The sequence below is a fragment of the Chaetodon trifascialis genome, chromosome 13 (genome assembly GCF_039877785.1).
Source record: "Chaetodon trifascialis isolate fChaTrf1 chromosome 13, fChaTrf1.hap1, whole genome shotgun sequence".
NCBI lineage: Eukaryota > Metazoa > Chordata > Actinopteri > Chaetodontiformes > Chaetodontidae > Chaetodon > Chaetodon trifascialis.
In genome coordinates, this window is record NC_092068.1 from 680,013 (window position 1) to 703,379 (window position 23,367).

At 44.1% G+C, this 23,367-nt stretch overlaps 2 protein-coding genes across 3 annotated transcripts in view; one reads left to right on the forward strand and one right to left on the reverse strand.

The window, feature by feature from the left end:
* zswim8 (zinc finger, SWIM-type containing 8) overlaps nt 1-23,367 on the forward strand; it is a 425,535-nt gene that overhangs the window by 344,820 nt on the left and 57,348 nt on the right. The gene's annotated exons all lie outside the window — the stretch shown is intronic.
* piezo1 (piezo type mechanosensitive ion channel component 1 (Er blood group)) overlaps nt 568-23,367 on the reverse strand; it is a 308,724-nt gene continuing 285,924 nt past the window's right edge. Inside the window, exons 51-54 of the mRNA XM_070977141.1 lie at nt 23,268-23,347; nt 22,655-22,844; nt 2,292-2,433; nt 568-2,061 (exon numbers count right to left, since the gene is read on the reverse strand). Of these exons, the coding sequence (XP_070833242.1) occupies nt 1,933-2,061; nt 2,292-2,433; nt 22,655-22,844; nt 23,268-23,347 (541 nt within the window). The 3' untranslated portion in view covers nt 568-1,932. The remainder of the gene's footprint in view (nt 2,062-2,291; nt 2,434-22,654; nt 22,845-23,267; nt 23,348-23,367) is intronic.

A 23,367-nucleotide genomic window follows, 5' to 3' on the forward strand; every position in this document is an offset into this window, starting at 1 on the left:
TTTTTTGAACTGATGTAACCGCAAAGACTCACTTAATGACAAAGCTGGGTGGCGAGGCGCTCCCTCCTCTCCCGTGTGCTCTGCTGCTCTCCCAGTTGACACGGCACATGCAGTTCGGCCTCTCTCCATCTTAAGTCCCTTAATGTGTCCTCCGTGAGTTCATAGTGACATCCACGTCGTACAGCCATGTTGTGTAAAATGCGTGGACCGAAATGGACTGAAACTCCAAATCTGCCGGCTGATTATGCCGACACCTCCCCCTACTGTGCCGCAACTCCCATCCTGGCGTATCTCTGTGCACCCGCCTGCGCTGCACGAAAATGCCACTGCGCAGGGTGCCCTGCGCCCTGCCAGCGGCAGGGACGAAAATAGAGCCCTCAGTCTTCATGTCTTATTTCATCTTTGAACTATTTTGTCGAATTCGAAAATGAAAATTTTCTGTCTGGAACAGAAGGTGTTTCCATGTGACAATGAGTTGGGTTTCTTCAAGAGTTTTTAAAAGCCATTAGAATCAGCTCTGTGAATCAGCACAATAAATAGACAGACATTTTTAAACTTGAAAGTTTAGTGTTTATGCCATTTTTATTTCCATTATATTGTCCAACATCAACACTGTAATTATTTGCTCCCAGAGTCAAGTTCATTTTTATGGTGGTTAGTATAATGCAACAGCAAGTACTATAGAGGGAAGTACCAGGAAATAGATTTACAGCATGACTGTCCGTGCTAAAAAAAAAAAAAAAAAAAGGAAGAAAGAAAGCAAAATGTGGTGCGAGACTAACCACGTTGTTGTTATGGGTAGTGAGGAAAAAGCTTTACACAGTGCTGAGAGCATGGCTTGATCAACCCTCTTGAGGGGCCAGCGACAAGAATGAGCACCTGATCCCCACTGATAACCTGTTTATGGTGTAATTTGATCAAATAAAAATGTATTTAGGAGTATACAATATATATTTTGACACAAGTAAGTAACATAGTTACTTGAAGGTTGTGATCATCTGACATTATGTGTAAGTGTTTCATAGTCCTAAACATATTTGCAATTACACCAATGACCACAGCTTGATGAGTCCAGCACATCAGTCAACTTATCAACTATTTACTCAATGCTCACCTAATAACCAGTGTATTTGGTGAGTGGTCTGGGACCAAACCTTCTGATATAGTATTATATCTTTAATTTTCTAAGGGTTACACACAATCATACCAACACAGAACCATCACTTAAACCCAACCATTTATGATTCAATAATACATTCTAATTTTACCTCACAACATTTTACCTGGATGCATTCAAATCAAACCTAGTGTTTGATTTGAATGTTTCCAGGTCACTTAATGTGCCCAGGACATTGCAATGCTAATTGTTAATTCTGTATTTTAGTAAATATCTATATATAGATTAAGTCCAAACTCAATATTTGGCTACTTCTTATAAGGTAAATATTACCTAAAATAGCCCTTTGAATCAGACCTGTTTTATAAAATGTTGACTCATAATGTAAATCCAACAAACATGGCTGCTTCACACATTACTTTTAGAAGACTTGATAGTGAATGAAGTGTCTTGTGTTTGACCTTTGACCTCTGACCATAAACAAACACAGCTCAGTGTGATCATTGACCCTGATCTTCCAGGGGTGTTAATGGCCAGTACTGGAAGATAGACATACACCTGCCATCCGCAGTGGGACTGCAGTAACACTCACAATAGTCTTCATGGTAATGTGGTGTGATAAAAGTGCTCAGGCAACTGTGAACATGCAACAGCAATAGGTGTCCAGCATCAGGAGATGACTCATACAGTATGTCTATTACATCTCCTTTCATGTGTCTCCTTGGCTTTAAGTCAATGTTCACTCTGCTAAGGACTGCACTTCAGAAGTATTCTATGTGTTTAAGAAATCACTGCACTCTATTACAACCTCTTGGTCAATATCTGTCTTGGTCTCGGCTGTGGATGTCCCTGGTCCATTTGATCATAGTCTCTGGAGATCGATAGAGGAAGATCAATTTGGAGTAAAGTTCCTCTTCCAACTCCAGCTCTCCTGTCTCACGTACCTGAAACACAAAAAATGTAGTTTGTGAAAGAGGATTACAAAGAAATGAATTTCCAGAACACACCAACAACATGGAGAAAACTGTGTGTTTTTTATGTATTATTTAATAGATACAGTAAGCCCACACCGATGATTAGACCAGGGGAATACTGCATATTTCTTGGTTTAAGACCATCTTATTCAAATTTACACACGTGTGTGTGTGCTAATATGCACACAATGAACACTAACCAGGAAGATGTCTGTGCACAGCTTCAGAATGCGGTCCACACAGGGCAGCTCCTCAAACATGATGGAGTGGGAGATCTCACTGAAGAACCCTCGCACAAACTTACCAATAACTAAGACCACAGACACATACAGACCCATGATCCTGGTAGGAGAGATTAGAAAAGAGAAGAAAACAATAAATCACATTTAGAAAGGTGGGAAAAAAGCACTGTACATGACTGTAAAGATTCTTTGTCCCAGTCAGGGATCCAACACTCCTCCCGCATCTTCATCAAATTCTCCAGGGACCCAACATCTCCCCCTCAAGACCTCCACAACAATCTCCAATCAAGAGTTAGTTAAAGCTGCCACACTCTGTCATATTGGTTAACTATTTAAAAACAATAACCACTGACATCATCACTCAGACGTCTATCAGAAATGAGAAAGACCACATGCTGCTTCCCTAAACATACCAGTGATGGCATTTTGGTTCATGGTCAAGCACATCGTAGACATTACAGGCCATCTGGTGCCTGTCTCGGTTATCTTAAATTTGTCAGTGTTAAGCCACAGCCAGTCTCCTCTCCCTCAGAGAATCCCTACAGCTCTTTTTAATATCAGATCATTGGCTAACAAATCCTTTTTGGTTAATGATCTGATTATTGAGGAGAATTTGCATGTTTTTAGTTGAGAACTAGCTAAACAACACACTGTAGCAACACTGATAGAAACTTGTCCCACTGATGGAGACTTCCTTCCTTCCTCCAAATTCTACTTTTTACCTCTTCTACTTCTTCTACTTCTTCTCTCTTCTTCATTTATCAGAAGAAGACTGAGGTCCTTTGGAGTATGTAGGACACCGTTAAAAACATTTTATGACTCTGTGGTAGCATCTGCAGTTTTCTATGCAGTGGTCTGCTGGGGTTGTGGAAGCTCCGAGAGGGACAGGAAAAGACTAAACAAACTGGTCAGGAGAGCTGGCTCTGTCCAGGACTGCCATCTGGACACCACCAAGGAGGTGGGTGAGAGGAGGATGTGAGCCAGGCTGACATCGATCATGGACAACCCATCCCACCCCCTGCATGAGACAGTAGGGGGCTTAAGCAGCTCGCACAGTAACAGACTGCTGCAGGGGTGGAGTGGGGCACCAAAGGCCACCGGGAAAATTCTCACGCACTGGCCCATCCCCGGCCCACCCTCACTGGCCCACCTCCCATATATCAATTATGCAAACAAAATTTATGTCATTTTACCATAATAAATCTTTTTTTTTTTTTTTCTAAATCTGGATAAAGATCCAGAATATTTCATGTTTCTTTGAGTGAAATTTCTCCATCTGTTCTAACACCAGCCAAGAAGGGCTAACGCCAGTATCATGTAAGGCACAGTGCTGTGTTGATGGTGTCTTTCTCAATTATGCATTATAAACCCATTTTTGTTTTCCAATACTGTTATCACTTCTAATATATGCTCACATTTATCCATTTTAGCTGGTGCAATTTCAAAATTGTATATTCCTCTCAACTGTGCAAAACACTATTTATTATCCATATTGGCAACAGTATTTTTATAAACTGTATATATTATGCATATACATAGTCATAGTTTTTCTCAAGTGCAGTAGTATTTCTCAGGTGCAATAGTATTTCTCAAGTGCAATACAAAACATGTCATGTCAGTAGTTAATTTTCTTATAAGACTACTAGCAACTGTCACAGTATATTCAGTTCTCTGACCTACTGCCATTGTCTCCTCATCTGCTCACGGGTGCCCACAGTACTTTTCCACTCTCAGCCACACCTCTCGCCTGCTCACCTGATCACACACCTGAGACTTATAGCAATCCGTGCAGTATATAAGCTGCTCTGCCACACTCACTCTTGCCAGACTGTCTTTGTTCTAATGCAAGACTCTCCAGCTATTTCCACGGACTGATCTCCCTTTGCCGAACCTGCTTGTTTCCATCGACGCCTGTTCTCCTTTCCTAGTAAATACCTTAGCCTTTTGTCCCTCACCACAAGTCTTACTTTTCACTTCCTGGATTTTTGTTCACCTGAGAGTTTTTGGTGTTTGCCACACCAAACACTTAAAGAGACTCAGGACTTTGTATTCAGCACGTCCCGAATCTTTGCGTGCCAGTGACTACTAGAGGTTTGATTCCTTGCATTATACCAGGGACTGTACTTGTTGCTGCTATTCTGGTCCTGCCAGGTTAAGATTAAAAATTGCTATAAATTATATCAATGTCATTGTGATTCTGCACTTGGGCCCGAAACCCCCTTTTCCCTGGTGTGGGATCAATAAAGTCCTATCTAATCTTATTTTATCAGTCAGTCAGACAAAATAGGAAAGGAAGAGGGATTGCAGCCTCTAATAAACTGAGTAAGAGAGCAAACACAAAAGACATCAAAATAGGTTTTTAGTGCCAGTAGAATGCCAAATGTTCCAAGTAGTTGTCACATCAGCCAGCTCCTTTTCTGCTGCCCCTCTCTCTCTCTCTCTCTCTCTCTCTCTCTCCACCTGTGCCATACTTAAGTGGCTCACTCACATTCACTCTTCGCCAGATTGTTCTTAGCCCTTATGTGAGACTCTCCAGTGCATTCTTTTGGACAGATTACCTGGTTTAGACCCAGCCTGCCCTTGACCTCGTCTGCTCTTCTGTTTCCTTGTAAAGACCCCTGTTCTGTGGCCCCGACTACGAGTTTCGTCTTGCCCCCTCTGGACAACAGTACCTGTGGGACTCACGTGCTTCTCCGTTCTGTTGGTGCTGCATTTGGATCCTGGTATCTCTGTTATAGTACAATCTGGCCAGTTATAGATCCAGCTCGCTCGACTTCTCCTGCCGCCACTTCGAGCAGATCGAGGAGACTCTCAAGCAGCATGAGTCCGCGATGACCGCAACCGTACCGGCGTTTACGCAGGCCATGGCAGCCCAAGAACAAGCGCTAACGGCATTAGCAGCTCATGTACAACAGATGACCATAAACAGTTCTCAGCCTGCGCCTGACTCCGGTCCAGCCGCCACCCGCCATTCCGCTGCCTTCTGTCAGCGAACCCAGCCAGAGTTGGCGCTCCTCAGCGCTACGCTGGTGTCGCAAGAGGCACCGTCATCCTTAGACGGTGTCATCGAGCTTGCCACCCGGATTGACCTCCACATCCAGGCCCGGCGACAGGAGAAGAGACGGGAAACACCAGCCCGTCAGCCCGAGACGCAATTCGGAACCAAGCCCCCCGCTGCTTCAGCCTCCAACTTCATCACGCCCCGACAGGAGGGGCCAGAACCCATGCAACTGGGACGCACCAAGTGGGCACCAGAAGAAAGGGATCGACGCAGACAGGCTAATTTATGCATGTACTGTGGCAAGGGTGGACATTATGTGACAAATTGCCCAGTAAAAGACAGGACTCATCATTAAAGGAGGAGATACTATTGAGCCATACCACTGCCCAATCCTCCGTTTTGCCCACCAGACCTCGGGTTCAAGCCAAGCTCCTCCTTCCCAAAGGGTCTCACACTCTAGCCACATTCATTGACTCTGGGGCAGATGCCAGTATCATGGATGAAGAACTTGCACACCGGCTGGAGATTGAGCTTGTTCCACTTTCTCACCCTGTCCCCGCCAGTACTCTTGACAGCCATCTGCTTGGCACATTTACCCATCAGACAGCTCCAGTTCATCTTCTGCTCTCCGATAACCACCATGAAACCATTCGATTTCACACCCTGAGGTCATCACGCATTAGAATTTAAAATTCTCCTCCTTACTTACAAAGCCATAAATGCCCAGGCACCTTCTTATCTTAAAGAGCTCATAGTACCTTATTACCCCACTCAAACACTGCGTTCTCAGAATGCAGGTCTACTTATGGTTCCTAAAGTCTCAAAAAGCAGAATAGGAGTCAGAGCATTTAGCTACCAAGCTCCTCTCCTGTGGAACCATCTTCCAGTCTTTGTCGAGGAGGCAGACACTGTCTCTACATTTAAGAGTAGGCTTAAAACTTTCCTCTTTGATAAAGCTTATAGTTAGGGCTGGCTCAGGCTTGTCCTGGACCAACCCCTAGTTATGCTGCTATAGGATTAGACTGTCGGGGGACCTCCAAAGATACACCGAGCTCCTCTGTCTTTCTCTCCCTCTCCATCTGCACACTTTCATATCCTACCACGGCGTGTTACTAACTTAGCTCCTTCCCCGGAATCTCTGTGCTTTGTCGTCTCGCAGGTTCCCATGGACAGTGGTGAATCTGGATTGTGGATTACAGCGGTGTCTCCTGCCTTGGCCCTGCCTGACATCCACTGCACCTGCTACTACTGTTATTACATCCACTGTCACTGTTACTGTGACTGCATGTCTGTCTGTCTCTCTCTCTGTCCCTGTCTCTGTCTCTCTCTCTCTCTCTCTCTGACTGCATTTCTGTCTGTCTCTCTCTGTCTGTCTCACTCTCCCTCTCTTGCTCTCCCTCTCTAACCCAACCGGTCGAGGCAGATGGCCACCCACCCAGAACCTGGTTCTGCCTGAGGTTTCTGCCTGTTAAAAGGAAGTTTTTCTTCGCCACTGTCACCAAGTACTTGCTCATGAGGGAATTGTTAGGTCTCTGTAGATAAAAGAGCTCGGCCTGTACCAGCTCTGTATGGAAAGTGTCCCGAGACAAATTTTGTTGTGATTGGGCACTATACAAATAACATTGAAATTGAAATTGAAATTCCCCTCATTTTGGGTTTTCCTTTGCTCCGACATCATAATCCTCATATTGACTGGACAACAGGAGCCATCCTGGGATGGAGAGCTTCCTGCTATCTGGTTTGCCTCAGACAGGCCGCTAGTCCTCAACACTCCTCTATCTTAAGCTCCACCCCCATTCTGTCATCCGTGCCCTCCGAGTATCACGACTTTAAGGAAGTCTTCAGCAAGGCTAAGGCTACCTCTCTGCCCCCTCATCGACCATATGACTGTGCCATAGAGCTTCATCACGGCTCATCCCCACCCAGGGGACATCTATACTCTCTGTCAGCACCTGAGAGAGCAGCTATGGAGAGCTACATAAATGAGTCATTGGCAGCAGGCATAATCCGGCCATCGTCTTCACCAGCAGGGGCAGGCTTCTTCTTTGTCCATAAGAAGGATGGTTCATTGAGACCATGTATTGATTACAGGGGCCTGAATGACATCACTATTAAGAATCGTTATCCACTCCCTCTCATCTCATCCGCCTTTGAACTTCTCCAGGGGGCCACCATCTTCATGAAACAAGATCTCCGTAATGCCAACCACCTGGTTCGTATTCGGGAAAGAGATGAGTGGAAAACAGCCTTTCACACCCTGACCGGACACTATGAATACCTGGTGATGCCCTTCGGACTCACTAATGCCCCGGCTGTGTTTCAGGCCCTGGTTAACGACATCCTCAGAGACATGCTAAATCTATTTGTGTTTGTATGCCTTGATGACATACTCATCTTCTCATGATCACGGGAGGAACACATTCATCACATTCAGACTGTCCTGCAGTGCCTTTTGGAGAACTCACTTTTTGTCAAGGCCGAGAAATGTGAGTTCCACGTTCCTTCCGTCTCCTTCCTGGGGTACATCATTGCCAAAGACAGTATCCAGATGGACCCAGCTAAAGTCCTTGCTGTCACCTCCTGGCCCATTCCTGAGACACGCAAACAGAGTATATCTGGAGTATATCTGTACTGCCCAGTGCCTCAACTCCAGGCAGGCTTGGTGGTCACTGTTTTTTACTCGGTTCAACTTTTCTCTGTCCTACTGGCCCGGGTCCCGTAACATTAAGCCAGATGCCCTTTCCCATCAATTCCAAGTTAAGGAGGAGAGCACCACCAAGACCACTCCCATCCTGCCTGCCTCCTACCTCATAGCCCCTGTCACCTGGGAGATAGAGGAGAGGGTGAAATCTGCTTCAGAGAACCAGCCCAGCCCCAGTACCTGCCCCCAGAACTGCTTATTCGTCCCTGAGAACCTGCGCTCAGATGTTCTCCTGTGGGGGCACTCCTCCAAGCTCTTCTGTCATCCTGGAATTCAGCGGACCCAAGATATTCTATGCCAACGGTTTTGGTGGCCATCGCTGGAGGAGGATGTCAAGAGCTTCGTCAACGCATGCACAGTCTGCAACCAGCACAAGCCATCCCATCAATCACCCGTTGGTCTCCTCCAACCCCTTCCTATCCCTCATTGTCCTTGGTCACACATCTCCCTGGACTTCGTCACTGGACTTCCTCCTTCCCAGGGCAATACAGTCATTCTGACTGTTGTGGATCGCTTTACTAAGATGGCTCATTTCGTGCCTCTCCACAAACTACAGTCTGCTTAAGAGACTGCTGATCTGGTACTGCAGCACGTCTTCCGAAGACATGGGCTCCCGGCTGACGTGGTATTGGATAGGGGGCCCCAGTTTACATCTATATTCTGGAGGGAGTTCTGCAGCCTGCTGGGGGCGACGACCAATTTATCATCTGGATTTCATCCTCAGTCCAATGGCCAAATGGAACGAATGAACCAAGAGATGGAAACTGCGCTGTGCTGCATGGTCTCTCAGAACCCTTCTTCCTGGTCACAACAAATCCTCTGGGTAGAATATGCTCACAACTCACTCACCAGCTCTGCCACAGGCCTATCACCCTTCCAGTGTGCATATGGTTTCCAGCCCCCACTTTTTCCTGCACTGGAGAGAGAGGTCTCCTATCCATCAGTTCAGAGGTTCATCCACCGCTGCCACCACACTTGGTCAAAGGGCTAGATCTTCTCTTCTCCGTGCATCGGGTTGCTACATCACCACCGCCAACCATCATCAGTCTAGGGCTCCAGAATACCACGAGGGGCAGAGGGTTTGGTTATCCACCAGAGACCTTGTCACATCAGCCAGCTCCTTTTCTGCTGCCCCTCTCTCTCTCTCTCTCTCTCTCTCAGGTGTGCGCTGGCTGAACAGGTGTGCAGATCTCCACCTGTGCCACTCACATTCACTCTTTGCCAGATTGTTCTTAGCCCTTATGCGAGAGTCTCCAGCGTATTCTTTCGGACAGATTACCCGGTTTAGACCCAGCCTGCCTTTGACCTTGTCTGCTCTCCTGTTTCCTTGTAAAGACCCCTGTTCTCTGACCCCGACTACGAGTTTCATCTTGCCCCCTCTGGACAACAGTACCTGTGGGACTCACGTGCTTCTCCGTTCTGTCGGTGCTGCATTTGGATCCTGGTATCTCTGTTACAGTGGTAGCCTGCATTTTATGTAGCATATAGCTCAAATTAAAGTTAAATTAAGCTTCTTTGGGGGTTCTGGTTCCAGGACTGCGAGGATGACAGCCTAATTTTCCAGCTTCCTGAAGGTTTTACCAATTAACCCCAAAAAACTTGTTTTTGTCAATCTTGGTGGACATTTTATAAAAGAATGAAAAAGGGGTTGTAAGTGGATTAAGCATGGGTTTATTGATTGACCAGGAAGCTTGAGTGCGGAGGGACAACCTGAGGATTTACGCAATACCCGAAGATAAAGAGGGCACTGATATGGCTGGCTTCCCGGATAACCTGCTGGAAACCTCACTCGACTTTCCACGTGACGGTGATCTCAAAATTGAATGGGCACATCGAGCTCTGGCACCAAAGCCCACCAGCCCACAGGCAAAACCATGCTTGCTCCATAGTGGTCAGGTTTGGTAAATGGCAGACCAAAGAAGAGGTGATAAAGAGAGCATGGCAGAAAAAGAAGGTTTTTTATGAAAACATTCATTTCTATGTTGACCATGACTTCCCTCCTGAATTGCTAAAGAAACGCAAGAATGGATTTTTCCAAGGGTATACTATTCATCTTATAAATCAGGCCATAGGAGAGGCGTGGCAACTTTGATTTCATAACAAATATCATTTGAACAGGTTTCAGAAACAACTGACAAGAATGTTATTACAATTTGTAATATTTATGCTCCCCCTGGAAGTGATTTTGCTTTTTATAGAAACATATTTGAATTGAAGATAGGGGGCGCAGGGGTCGTCATATGTGGTGGAGATTTGAATATCAGTCTCAATCCAAAAAAGGGTTCGCCCAAAAAAAAACAAAAAAACAAAACAAAACAAAACAAAAAACAGTTACTACGTGATTACATAGGAAAAATGATGCTTTAATGATAGAGCTGGGTATACTAGATTTTTGGAGGGATTTCTATCCATCAGGTTGTGACTAGACTTTTGATTCACATCACATAATATTTATTCAAGAATGGATTGTTTTCTTTTAATTACAGAGAGATCATCATAGAATACGTGATTGTGATATTGGATGTATTGGTCTATCTGACCTCGCCCCCCTCTCCTGCACTGTAGATATTAATGATAACCCGGGTAGAACTTTGTAGAGTTGAACACAAATATCCTGAATAATTCAAGATTCAAAACCCAAATGAGAGAGGGAATAAAAAGGTTTCTAGAAGAAAAGGATAAACAGCTGTTATTGGAGGGAGAATAATATTATTCTGTGCCTATGAAAAGAAACAAAAACAATTAAGACTGATAGACCTTAATAAAGAATTGAAAGATCTTGAGACACAAAATAAAAGAGAACAAAAAACAAACACTAGCTAGAATAAAATCAATTAGAAATGAAATCAATATAATATATACACAGGAAATTGAAAAAAGATGATATTCACAAGACAAACTTTGATCACTAAAAATCTTGGAGTGAAAACTCCAAGAGCAACGAGCAGACAACACCATCCATCCATCCATTGTCTTCCGCTTATCCGGGGCCGGGTTGCGGGGGGAGCAGTCTGAGCAGGGACGCCCAGACTTCCCTCTCCCCGGACACTTCCTCCAACTCTTCCGGGGGGATCCCGAGGCGTTCCCAGGCCAGCTGAGTGACATAGTCACCCCAGCGTGTCCTGGGTCTTCCCCGGGGCCTCCTCCCGGTGGGACATGCCTGGAACACCTCCCTAGGGAGGCGTCCAGGGGGCATCCGATAGAGATGCCTGAGCCACCTCAGCTGACTCCTCTCGATGCGGAGGAGCAGCGACTCTACTCTGAGCTCCTCCCGGGTGACAGAGCTCCTCACCCTATCTCTAAGGGAGCGCCCCGCCACCCTGCGGAGGAAACTCATTTGAGCCGCTTGTGTCCGGGACCTCGTTCTTTCGGTCATGACCCAAAGTTCATGACCATAGGTGAGGGTAGGAACGTAGATTGACCGGTAAATCGAGAGCTTCGCCTTTCGGCTCAGCTCCTTCTTTACCACAACAGACCGATACAGCGACCGCATTACTGCAGCCGCTGCACCGATCCGCCTGTCAATCTCACGTTCCATCCTTCCCTCACTCGTGAACAGGATCCCAAGATACTTAAACTCCTCCACTTGAGGCAGGAACTCTCCCCCAACCTGAAGGGAGTAAACCACCTTTTTCCGGCCGAGAACCATGGCCTCGGACTTGGAGGTGCTGACTCTCATCCCAGCTGCTTCACACTCGGCTGCGAACCGCCCCAGCGCATGCTGAAGGTCCTGGCTTGAGGTAGCCAACAAGACAACATCATCCGCGAAAAGCAGAGACGAAATCTGCCGGCCCCCGAACCGAACCCCCTCCGGCCCCTGGCTGCGCCTAGAAATCCTGTCCATAAAAATGATGAACAGAACCGGTGACAAAGGGCAGCCCTGCCGGAGTCTAACATGCACCGGGAACAGGTCCGACTTACTGCCGGCAATGCGGACCAAGCTCCTGCTCCGGTTGTACAGGGACTGTACAGCCCTCAACAGAGGGCCTCCAACCCCATACTCCTGGAGCACCTCCCACAGAATGACGCGAGGGACACGGTCGAATGCCTTCTCCAAGTCCACAAAGCACATGTGGACTGGTTGGGCAAACTCCCATGAACCCTCAAGCACCCTGTGGAGGGTATAGAGCCGGTCCAGTGTTCCACGGCCAGGACGAAAACTGCATTGTTCCTCTTGAATCCGGGGTTCGACTATCGGCCGGATTCTCCTCTCCAGTACCCTGGAATAGACTTTACCAGGGAGGCTGAGGAGTGTGATCCCCCGATAGTTGGAACACACCCTCCGGTCCCCCTTTTTAAAAAGAGGGACCACCACCCCAGTCTGCCAGTCCAGAGGCACTGTCCCCGTCTCCCACGCGATGCTGCAGAGGCGTGTCAACCAAGACAGTCCTACAACATCCAGAGACTTGAGGTACTCAGGGCGGATCTCATCCACCCCCGGCGCTTTGCCACCGAGGAGCTTGCGAACTGCCTCAGTGACTTCAGCCCCGGTGATGAATGAATCGACCTCCAAGTCCCCAGTCTCTGCTTCCTCTACGGAAGACATGACAGAGGGATTGAGGAGATCCTCGAAGTATTCCTTCCACCGCCCGACAATATCCCCAGTCGAGGTCAACAGCTCCCCACCTCCACTGTAAACAGTGTTGACAGAAAGCTGCTTCCCCCTCCTGAGGCGCCGAACGGTTTGCCAGAATTTCCTCGAGGCCAAACGGTAGTCCTCCTCCATGGCCTCCCCGAACTCCTCCCAGACCCGAGTTTTTGCTTCTACAACTTTGATCACTAAAAATCTTGGCGTGAAAACTCCAAGAGCAACGAGCAGACAACACAATAAGAAATATACATTCTAAAACTATACAGTATAAACAAGATGAAATACAAAGAACATTCAGAAAATACTACAAGGGCTTGTATACACAACCCCAACTAGAAGGTGGCCAGCAAATTGACGACTTCTTAAAATCTCTCAGTTTACCTGTTATATCAGAAGAGCAAAATGAGCTCCTGTAACCGAGATAGAGCTGAATAAGGCCATTTCCACCCTGAAAGCAAACAAATCGCCTGAGCTGGACGGCTTCTCCTCAGTGTTCAATAAGGTCTTCAGGTCTGAGTTAGTGCCAATCCTTTTCCAAGCTCGTAATACAACAGCAGATGCTAAAATGCCCCCATCTTGAAATTAGGCAGTGATCTCTGTTATTCCCAAGGAGGGGAAAAGCAAATTAGAGTGTAGTTCATACTGACCTATTTCGGTGCTGAATGTTGACTTTAAACTTTATACAACCATCCTCGCCAGAAGACTGGACAAGATTTTCCTTCAAGATAACATCAGACGATCATTACACGTTACATCATATCCAACAGAATAATCTTGTAGCTTGTTTAGTTAGTCTAGACGCAAAGAAGGCCTTTGACTAGGTAAGTTGGTCTTTTCTATACAAGGTTTTAGAAAGATTTGGCATGGACAACATTTTAATTGGAGGGATCCGTACACTATACAGCAAACCATTGGCCCAGATAAAAATAAATGGATACCTTTCAGCTATCATTATTCTGGAACGTGGCTCGAGACAGGGATGCCCAATTTCACCCTGCTATTTGCGCTCTATATAGAGCCCCTAGCACATTGGATAAGACAGATTATTAAAGGCATCTGCATTAATGGAGAAGACCACAAGCTATACACTGACGACGTCATGGTTTATTTAAGAAACCCTCTTAATTCCCTCCCCAGGTTAATGGTTCTTCCAGAAACATTTGGTAATTATTCAGAATAGAAATTAAATGTACAAAAAACACAAATTCTGGCTATCAACCCACAAAGCAAATTAGGGAGAAATTCCACGTTAATTGGGATCAGAATTCATTGAATCGAAAAGAATTCAAACACTGGCAGTGATAAATTATGGCCCCCTCTTGATAAAAAATTAAAGAAAACATAAAAAGGTGGAATTCAATTTCTATCCTTAGTCTTAGTCATAGAATTGATTCTGTAAGAATGAATATTCTCCCACAATATTTGTTATTATGTCAGGCACTCCCTGTAGAAATCCCCTCAAAACAATTTTCTGAATTGAACAAGATTATTTCCAGATTTATTTGGCAGGGTAAAAAACCCAGGGTTCATTTTAAAACATTACAACCTCCAAAAGAGCAAGGGGGAATGGCACTACCTAAGTTTAAAGTTTTTTATGTACCTCAGATTAGATCCCTAATTCATTTGTGTAACCCATCCTTTCAAGCCAGATGGAAAGATATCAAACTCTGTACTCTGGTTGACCCCCCCAATACAAGCAGTACTACATCACAAACATCTGGGAAGATTTGTAGATAAAGTACAGAACCCATGGATAAAAGTGCAGTTAAAAATCTGGAATATGATAAGAGACAAGTACAAATTAAGTAATAGGTTACAGATAATTCAATGGTGTGCCTATGATCCTGAGTTTAAATCTGACACCTGGCTTAGAGACACTTTGCCCCTTTGGTGAAGATGGCGCCAGTGTGTTTTGCCTGCTGTGTGTCTCCACAAACTTTGATTGCGTTTCTGCTGGTTTTATTACTTGTCTCTCAAAATGTCAACTCTCTGCTGGTATATGATCGCCAAACACTGTTAAATCACCGTCCTTCCTCTGACAATCTCGAACTCTCTGGGCAAAATGGACAGGAAACTTTCTGCCCTCCACTTCTCTCTGGTATACCGGTGTACCTGTGCCGTGCCCCGGCTCCACCTGCATGAAGAGGACGTAGATGCCGGGGGAAACGCAGCGGCAGATTAGTGAAACTAAAAGAAGGTTTGATGTACTCTCCTGCTGCTTCCTCTGGAGATGCTTGTTCATCGTGTCGTCGCTTCATTTCATGGCGCTTCCTGGATCCAATCGATTGCTCTCTGGTCCACCTGGTCAGCCCGGAAGAGGAGCAGCTGCCCCGTCGGCTCCCCGTCCCCTACCTCCGCAGGCGCGGAGTGAACCTACACAACCTGCGGCCGCTTGCTTGGGCTCCACAGACAAAACTTTTAACTTCAAGGATTTCTTCATGTCCCGCGGGTTGGAGTTTCTCTTTATAACGGAAACATGGTTGAGTATTGGTGAGTCCAGCGCTCTTTGTGAACTTTTGCTGCCTGACTGTACATACTTCAACTCTCCATGGACTTCAGGTTGTGGAGGAGGCATAGCGACTGTTTACAGGAACCGCTTTGTGTGTAAACAGCTCACGCCTACATCTTATTCTAGTTTTGAGATGAGCTAATTTGAACTCGGCTCTGTCCTCCCGGTGATGTGTGCTGTTATATACAGGCCACCAAAGTACAACAAAGACTTTATTGGTGACTTTGGTGATTTCTTGTCAGGAATAACGCCCAAATACGACTGAGTTTTAATAGCTGGGGATTTTAATATCCATGTGTGCTGTCCTGTGAAGCCGTTGGCCAAAGATTTTTTAAATCTTATTGACTCTTTTAATCTTGTACAGCTTGTGTCTGGTCCTACACAAGAATGGGGGCACACTCTTGATATCATTTTAACCCATGGTTTTACCGTTTCTAGCGTAGAGGTTTGTGATGCTGTGTTCTCGGACCACATGCCAGTTGTATTTGACACAGCTCTCCTCTGTCACACAGTTAAACCTCGCGCTCTTGCACATCACTCGCGTCTTATTAACTCTTCCACTGCTGCTCATTTCTCCACAGCGTTCAACTCAGCGTTCAGCCCAGCTGAATCCATGCATTCTAAGCCAGATGTTGAGGCATTGTCCACCTATTTTAACTCAACCTGTAAAACTGTATTAGATGCTGTGGCACCACTAAAAACAAGGCCTTCCAAACCAAGACCAAGTCCAAGGCCTTGGATAAATGACGCCACACGTGCTGCCAGGCGTGAGTGCAGGAGAGCTGAGCGAAAGTGGAAGAAGGACAAGCTACAGGTGTCTTTCCAGATGTTGCAGGACAGCTGGTGTTTTTTATCAGAGGACTGTGAAAGCTGCTAAAACCAGGCATCTCTCTGATATTATCACCTCTAACTGTCAAAATCCTCATGTCCTGTTTAAAACTGCCAACTCTGTTCTTAATCCCCCACAACCAGGCTGCTTTGAGAACCCAACTGAGGTGTGTGAAGGCTTCCTGAACTTTTTTATTAATAAGGTCATGAGCACCAGAGCCCTTATTAGCCCCCCTTCTTATGACTCCATCTCTGTTACGTGCTCGGCTGTTTTTGACCAGTTTGAGCCTGTCAGTCTGCCGTCCTCGAGAGATATAATTGGTCATATGAAGCCTGCTGGGTCTCCCTGTGACCCACTGCCACCTCGTCTTCTTAAAGAGGTTTTCCCTACCTTGGCACCACATGTGCTCAGCGTGATAAATGGCAGTTTGTCAAATGGGATTGTTCCTGAGTTTTAAGCATGCAGTGGTGACACCTCAAATTAAAAAGCCTGGGTTAGACCCTTATGTTCTCTTTATTTTTAGGCCAATTTCTAAACTACCCTTCCTGTCAAAGATTTTGGAGAAAATTGTTTACTGTCAGCTGAACTAATACTTAGATGAGCACCATATACTTGAGATCTTCCAGTCTTGGTTTAAAGCCCTGTAAAGTACTGTGTCAGCATTGTTGAGGGTTTTAATGATATTCTTTTAGCCACAGACTCTGGTCACTGTGTTGCTTTGGTTTTGTTGGACCTAACAGCAGCCTTCGACACGGTGGACCATCAGATCCTCTTGGTTCGCCTGGAGAACTGGGTGGGGCTTCAGGGTGGTGCCCTACAGTGGTTCAGGTCCTACCTCTCAGGGAGAAGTTTCTGTGTCCGTTTTGGTGCAGCACCTCTCACATGTGGAGTGCCTTAAGGCTCTATACTTGGTCCTCTTCTCTTCTCCCTGTACCTGCTTCCACTTGGAACAATTTTTCGAAAGCATGGTGTTTCTTTTCATTCTTATGCTGATGACTGTCAAATTTACCTGCCACTGAGACAGGAAAATGGGTTCTCTGCAAACCAACTCTTTGATTGCACTGCAGAATTGAAGGCATGGATGTCAAAAAATTTTCTACTTTTAAATGATAAAAAGACTGAGGTCATGATGTTTGGCCCTAGTGATGCCTCCAAAGCCTGTGTAGATTTTGGTTCATTAACACAATATCTAAAACACACAGCTACAAACCTCGGAGTAAAACTGGACAGTGACCTGAAATTTGATGCTCAGATTAAATCTGTGGTCAAGTCCAGTTTTTATCAGTTGAGACAGCTATCCAAGGTCAAGCCATTTCTCTCCAGACATCATCTTGAGATTTTAATCCATGCCTTTATCACAACTCGTTTAGACTACTGCAATGCACTTTATGTTGGGCTGAGTCAGACATCGCTGTCCCGTCTGCAGCTGGTGCAAAATGCTGCTGCTCGGCTTTTAACTGGAACCAAACAACAAGCACATCACTCCTATTTTAGCTTCCATTCACTGGCTCCCTGTCTGTTTTTGGATTGATTTTAAAATTCTTTTATTTGTTTTTAAATGTATTCATGGTCTCGCCCCACAATATCTGTCTGACCTGCTTCAGCCCTACACTCCCTCACGTGCTCTCAGGTTGACAGATCAGTCATTACTGGTTGTCCCAAAGACAAAGAGGAAAATGAGAGGTGACCAAGCTTTTTCAGTTGCTGCGCCAAAGCTCTGGAATGAGCTGCCTTTGAAGATTAGGCAGGCAGACTCACTTTCAGTTTTTAAATCCTCTATTAAAACGCATTTCTTCTCTTTGGCTTTTACCTCAGTGTGAGATGTTGGCTTTTTGTTTTCTATAGTTTTTTCATTTTTCTTTTTTTTTTTGATTGATTTTTTTTTTATTTTATTTTTTTAAAATAGATTTTATCTTCTATCTCTTTTATTGCCCTTTAATTTGCTTTTATGTGTGTACAGCACTTTGGCCAACGATGTTGTTTTTAAAGTGCTTTATAAATAAAGCTTAGTAGTAGTAGTGGTAGATAAGGGATTTAAATCATGGATACTGAAAGGAATAACAACATTCTACTCTCTTACAGAAAAGGGATGATTTAAAAACTTTGAAAGGTTGAGGGAGGACTATGACCTTGAAAGAACTGATTTTTATAGATTTCTCCAGGTACGTAATCATTTTGAACACAACCAAACAGACCTTATTGACCCGATATTGATAATTTTTATTGATGCTTATCAGAGTAAATCAAATAAGGGTGTCATCTCTAGAATTTATAAAGGCCTATTATCTAAAAAGTCCCACAGTACAGGATATGTTAAGGAAAAATGGGAGAGAGAGGGTAATCTATTGAAATCTGAAGATGATTGGCTTGACATTTGCCAATCCCAGTGGAAATGCACTAACTCTCATGTATAGCGGGAGTTTAGGTGGAGGTGTATTGTCCGTTTCTTCATTACACCAAAACAAAAGGCACATTTTACTGGAGGGGAAGCTACGTGCTGGAGACAGTGCGGACACCAGCTAGCCAATCACTGGCATATCTTTTGGGATTGTCCAGTGGTCAAATCTTTCTGGACAGAACTTAAGAGGCATATTTAACACTAATCTACATATGCAGTTTTCCACATTATTTTTAGGAAATTCAGATTTACAGGTCAGATTAACTGAATATATATTTGGAATTTGATAACCACTTGTAAAAAAGCACTTACAAGGTATTGGCTGCTTCCTGACCCACCCATAATACAGGAGTGGACATTTATCTTATGGAAAAGATTACTTTCTCCCTTTGCCTTCAGAAAAACATTATTTATTAAACTTTGGACCGAGTGGGTTAGATATCCCCTACAGACAGAAGTACTGAATGAACGATCCTGTAATGCTGTTTTTGTATTTTATTATTAAATGTTTTAATGGGCCTAACAATTAGACTTGTATTACTTATATTTTATTTCAAAACTCTCTGGTAGGCCATTCTTTTTTATTTTTGCTCTTTTCATATATGTCTATCTTTCCCCATATGTTCAAAGTTCCCAACTATAATGCATTTGACTTTCTGTATTTTGTTTCTGGTGTTGTAAACAAATATTTCAATTGTGAGCAGCAGAAGAAATGCAATTGTATGTTGTCTGAAAGTAAACAGTAAAGTACAGTATATACATTACTGTAAAAAATAACCAAACCAAATACAATTTGTGGTTGCATTTTCCTACAGAATGACTAGAAGACCTTCTGGGGGTGGATAGCAAACAATACAATCCATTTCCACCAGCTACGGCCGCAAATACTTGCAGATAGGCAAGTATTCATCAACATAAATCGATTAAGCGTTATTAGGGTAAGGGTTGTTTTTGTTTTATTTTCTCTGTACTGCATGTACCGTACTGTATAGTATAGTATAGTATAGTATAGTATAGTACTGTAATGTACAGTATTGAGCTGATGTAATTTGTAACCTTACAGTAATTCTATTACAGTACTTTTAATTTTTGGTTGTTGTGAAAACCTTTGTTGGAAGAAAGGCTGCAGTGTTTATATAAAGTACATTAGTGTTGCTGCTAATCTGAAAGTGTATTCATATGATGGAAGTCTGTATCATTTTCATTATCATCAGAGTGACATTTTGAAGAAATTTGAATTAGATAACCTTAATTCTACTATCCCTTGACAATTTTTTGAGTTTCCACATATCTTCTCCCACCCGTCTGCAATCAGTGGTAGGGCCAGATTCCTTTGCCAGGCAGTCTGAAAGTATTAGACATTTTATTGGCCTGACCAAAGATCTTTAAACACTAAAATGAAGCCTCATGGCTGGTTCCTACAATCCTCTCTCCAGGCAGCAGTGTGGGTTTACACAACGCGATCATTTGCTCGCGTGTGTAGACAATGCCCCCGCTCCTCTCTGTAAGTAACAGGAGGGCCACCAAAAAACGTCTAGAGCTGTGCGCAAACATTGCGACACAGTTCCCAAAAGCACAGTTAAAAGATACAATTAAAAAGAAGGGAAAAAACACACTGAATGAACAAAAAAAGGAATGAAAACAATTAAGCTACTGCAACAGGCGGCCACCTGACACAGTGCCATCTTGCTAGATAGACAGGTAGTTCAACAGAGGGAGAGGAGAGTGTATCAATCACTCCATCTCCTACCATGGGGGAGCCCTCTCTGGGGGTAAAGCCCACAGAGCTGAATGTCCTTGTACTAAAAGCATAATAATAAAACAGCAGCATGGGCAACCCTAGACATTCCTTGAAGACGTTGGAGGTTCCAAGAGCATCCAAGGGTGTTTCCCATCCCACAGGAAATTGTTACATTTTCTCTCAAAATGTTTAAAAAAGTGGCTGCACGGTGGCGCAGCAGGTAGTGCACGTGCCTCACAGCAACAAGGTTGCCGGTTTGATTCCTGGGTCGTGGGTTGCATGCGTGGGTTTTCCCCGGTCACTCCAGCTTTCTCCCACAGATCAAAAACATGCTCATTAGGTTAATTGGTGACTGTAAAATTGCCCCTAGGTGTGAGTGTGAGTGTGTTTGTGCCCTGCGATCGACTGGCGACCGGTCCAGGGTGTACCCCACCTCTCGACGGTTGACGACTGGGATAGGCTCCAGCACCCCCCGCAACCCCAAAAGGGATACACAATATAGAAAATGGATGGATGTTTAAAAAATTTTCAGGGTATATCAGGGATTGAAGGACATAATTTGTCTTAATCTTGTAGTGTAAATTTTTCTAACAGATATGTGATGATGTCATGTATTCACTGGAGAAATAAAATGTAGTGTTATAATCAATGGTAGCAAATGACTGAAGAAGATAGATTTGTTGAGCCTTATATTATAGTAGCTCTGATGAAGTGTGTTATTGTGATGCACTGCCCTCAGAATAACACCTGGCCACAGCCGATGTACTGAGCATGAATCTGTGATACACTGAGACGGAAGGGGGAGTGATCATGGACATGACGGAAGGAGAATGCTCATGGTCTGAGATTTGAGGACAGTGTTCGTTGCCCGAGATTTTGAAACCCCCCTTCCTCGAAACCCCCTCATCTTGAAACCCCCCTTCGTGGCCTTGCAGGTGTTTGGGCAGCTGCTATTCCTGAGATTTTGAAACCCCCCTTTGTGACCTTGTAGGTGTTTGGGCAGCTACTACTCCTGAGATTTTGAAACCCCCCTTCGTGGGGTGTGCAGGTGTTTGGACAGCTACTACTCCTGAGATTTTGAAACCCCCCTTTGTGGGGTGTGCAGGTGTTCTGGCAGCTGCTACTGTGTGTGACCTAACATAACCTCACTGTCCTGAAGTAACCTTAAAGCATATATTCTTTATAATTATGTGTTTACTATAATCACTTTATGTGCACTTAATGACCAAAGTATTGTTTTTATGCTTTCTGTTATACACTCTGTGCCTGCAATAAAGTTGTAAACTTTTTACCTTAAGTATAAAACAAAAAAAACAAAAGATAATGATGTAATTTGGGAAGAATAGAGGGAAAAATAAATTGACTGTCTCCTTGGGACGCACCTTTGATGTAACAATACAAATTTGGGAAGATATGGGATTTTAAGGACAGGGCAGTTGCCCTGAGATGACCTTACGGTGTAAGATGAGAAGCAACTCATAAAAAACAAAAGATGCCCACAGGGCGTGGTAAACACCTAGCTGAAGTGTATAAAAATAGAGCACTGACCATTGTACTTCGGAGCTCGTCAGGATTGCACTTTTTCGTGTTTCTGAGCATGTTCCCCTTTGTTGTGCACAATAAAGTATTTTTGCTCGTCGGACTTCTGACTCCTGCAGAGTTTTATTCTCATCGGACTCTTATCGGACTTCTGACTCCCGCAGAGTTTCGTTCTTATCGGACTCTTATCGGACTTCTGACTCCCGTCTTATCAGACACCTTTTTCGACTCTTTTTCATTTTTATTGGACATCCTCTAGTTTATTCGACACCCTTTAACTTTATTGGATTTTTACAATTTTTATCTTTATTGGGCATTTCGTTAAAAAAGAAGGATTTCTTTGAAAACAATTGGACGGCTATTTTTGAGTGGTTTGGGCCTGATTGTGGTTTGTGCATTTGGCCTTCACACTCCACGACAATCTTCAATATGTTCACTTTGCCTTATAAAGACATGAAAAGTGAGGACCACCTCTCCACAAGTTTTTCTCCATACTGATAAATTAATCCTGAATGGAGACCTGAATATTCATATCATCAAGAATAATGTCTCCAAATCAGAGGAGCTTGCACGTTTACTGGACAGCTTTGAACTTATCCAACATGTAAATGAAACCGCTCATCAGCATGGTAACATTCTGGACTTCTGGACTAACAACAGGGTTAAACACTGGCAATGTTTCAGTATGAGAATTAGATATTTCTGACCATCACTGTCTGTTTATTAGTACCAACCTAATCTTAACAAAGACTAAAGAACTTAAAAATCGACTAATTCCCTGAAAACAGGAAGAGAAAGAAAACAGGAAGAATCCTGATAGGTCTGTAGATGGGGTTCTGGTGATAATTACTAGATTTCAGCTGCAAATAGGGTGACTGGTCCTGGTCCTGGACTTTGGAACATCTTTAACTTTTTTTTAATGGCTCCTTTAAAATTTTATGGATTTTTGTTAGGATTAAATGCATATGGATCCAACCCATGCACATGTTGTTTGTGAATGCATGTTCCTTACCCATATCCAGCCAGGAAGCCCAGGCTGGGTGGACTGACTTTATCATTGAATATGACCATGGGTAGAACCCCACATGAAGTGGAGGTACAGCCTGCGATGGCAATGTCCCACCACTCCTGGTTTCCACTGCCTTTCAGTGACCTGTCACTCATCAGGGACAAGGTTATATTCAGGTAACCATCTTCATTACCTACAAAACAAGCAATAAGCTGTGTTAAAACAGATATTTTAAAGTGTGAAAAACAAATATTAACACTGGTATCAGTCTGAGACTGGTGTTATAATACAACATAATATTTAGGCTGTTTGTCGCTATGCTACCATCTAGTGTTAATCGAAGGGCAAACACTTGAAGAGGCACTTTATCACAAATTGGTCAAATCAATCCAGTAGACTCAAATGTAAGACAGACACTGCAAGGACTAACAGCTTTTCTCAGTTACACTATATAATGCCATTTCAGTGATAACCAGTGATCTAATGTTTGGTTATGGAAAACTATTACTTCTGACTTTTTACTTTACTTAGAATATAAAGTACTGTAGCTATTAAGTCATTTTGGTTTCCCCCTTATAACCTTATATTTTATACATTTTAACAGTAACTCAGGGACCTTTATGTAGCTGACTGACTGGTTTGGCTTCAGCTCCATTGGGGGCACGGATGTATTTAGGGAACATATTAGGAACATGCCTGGGAAAGAGAAGACATAA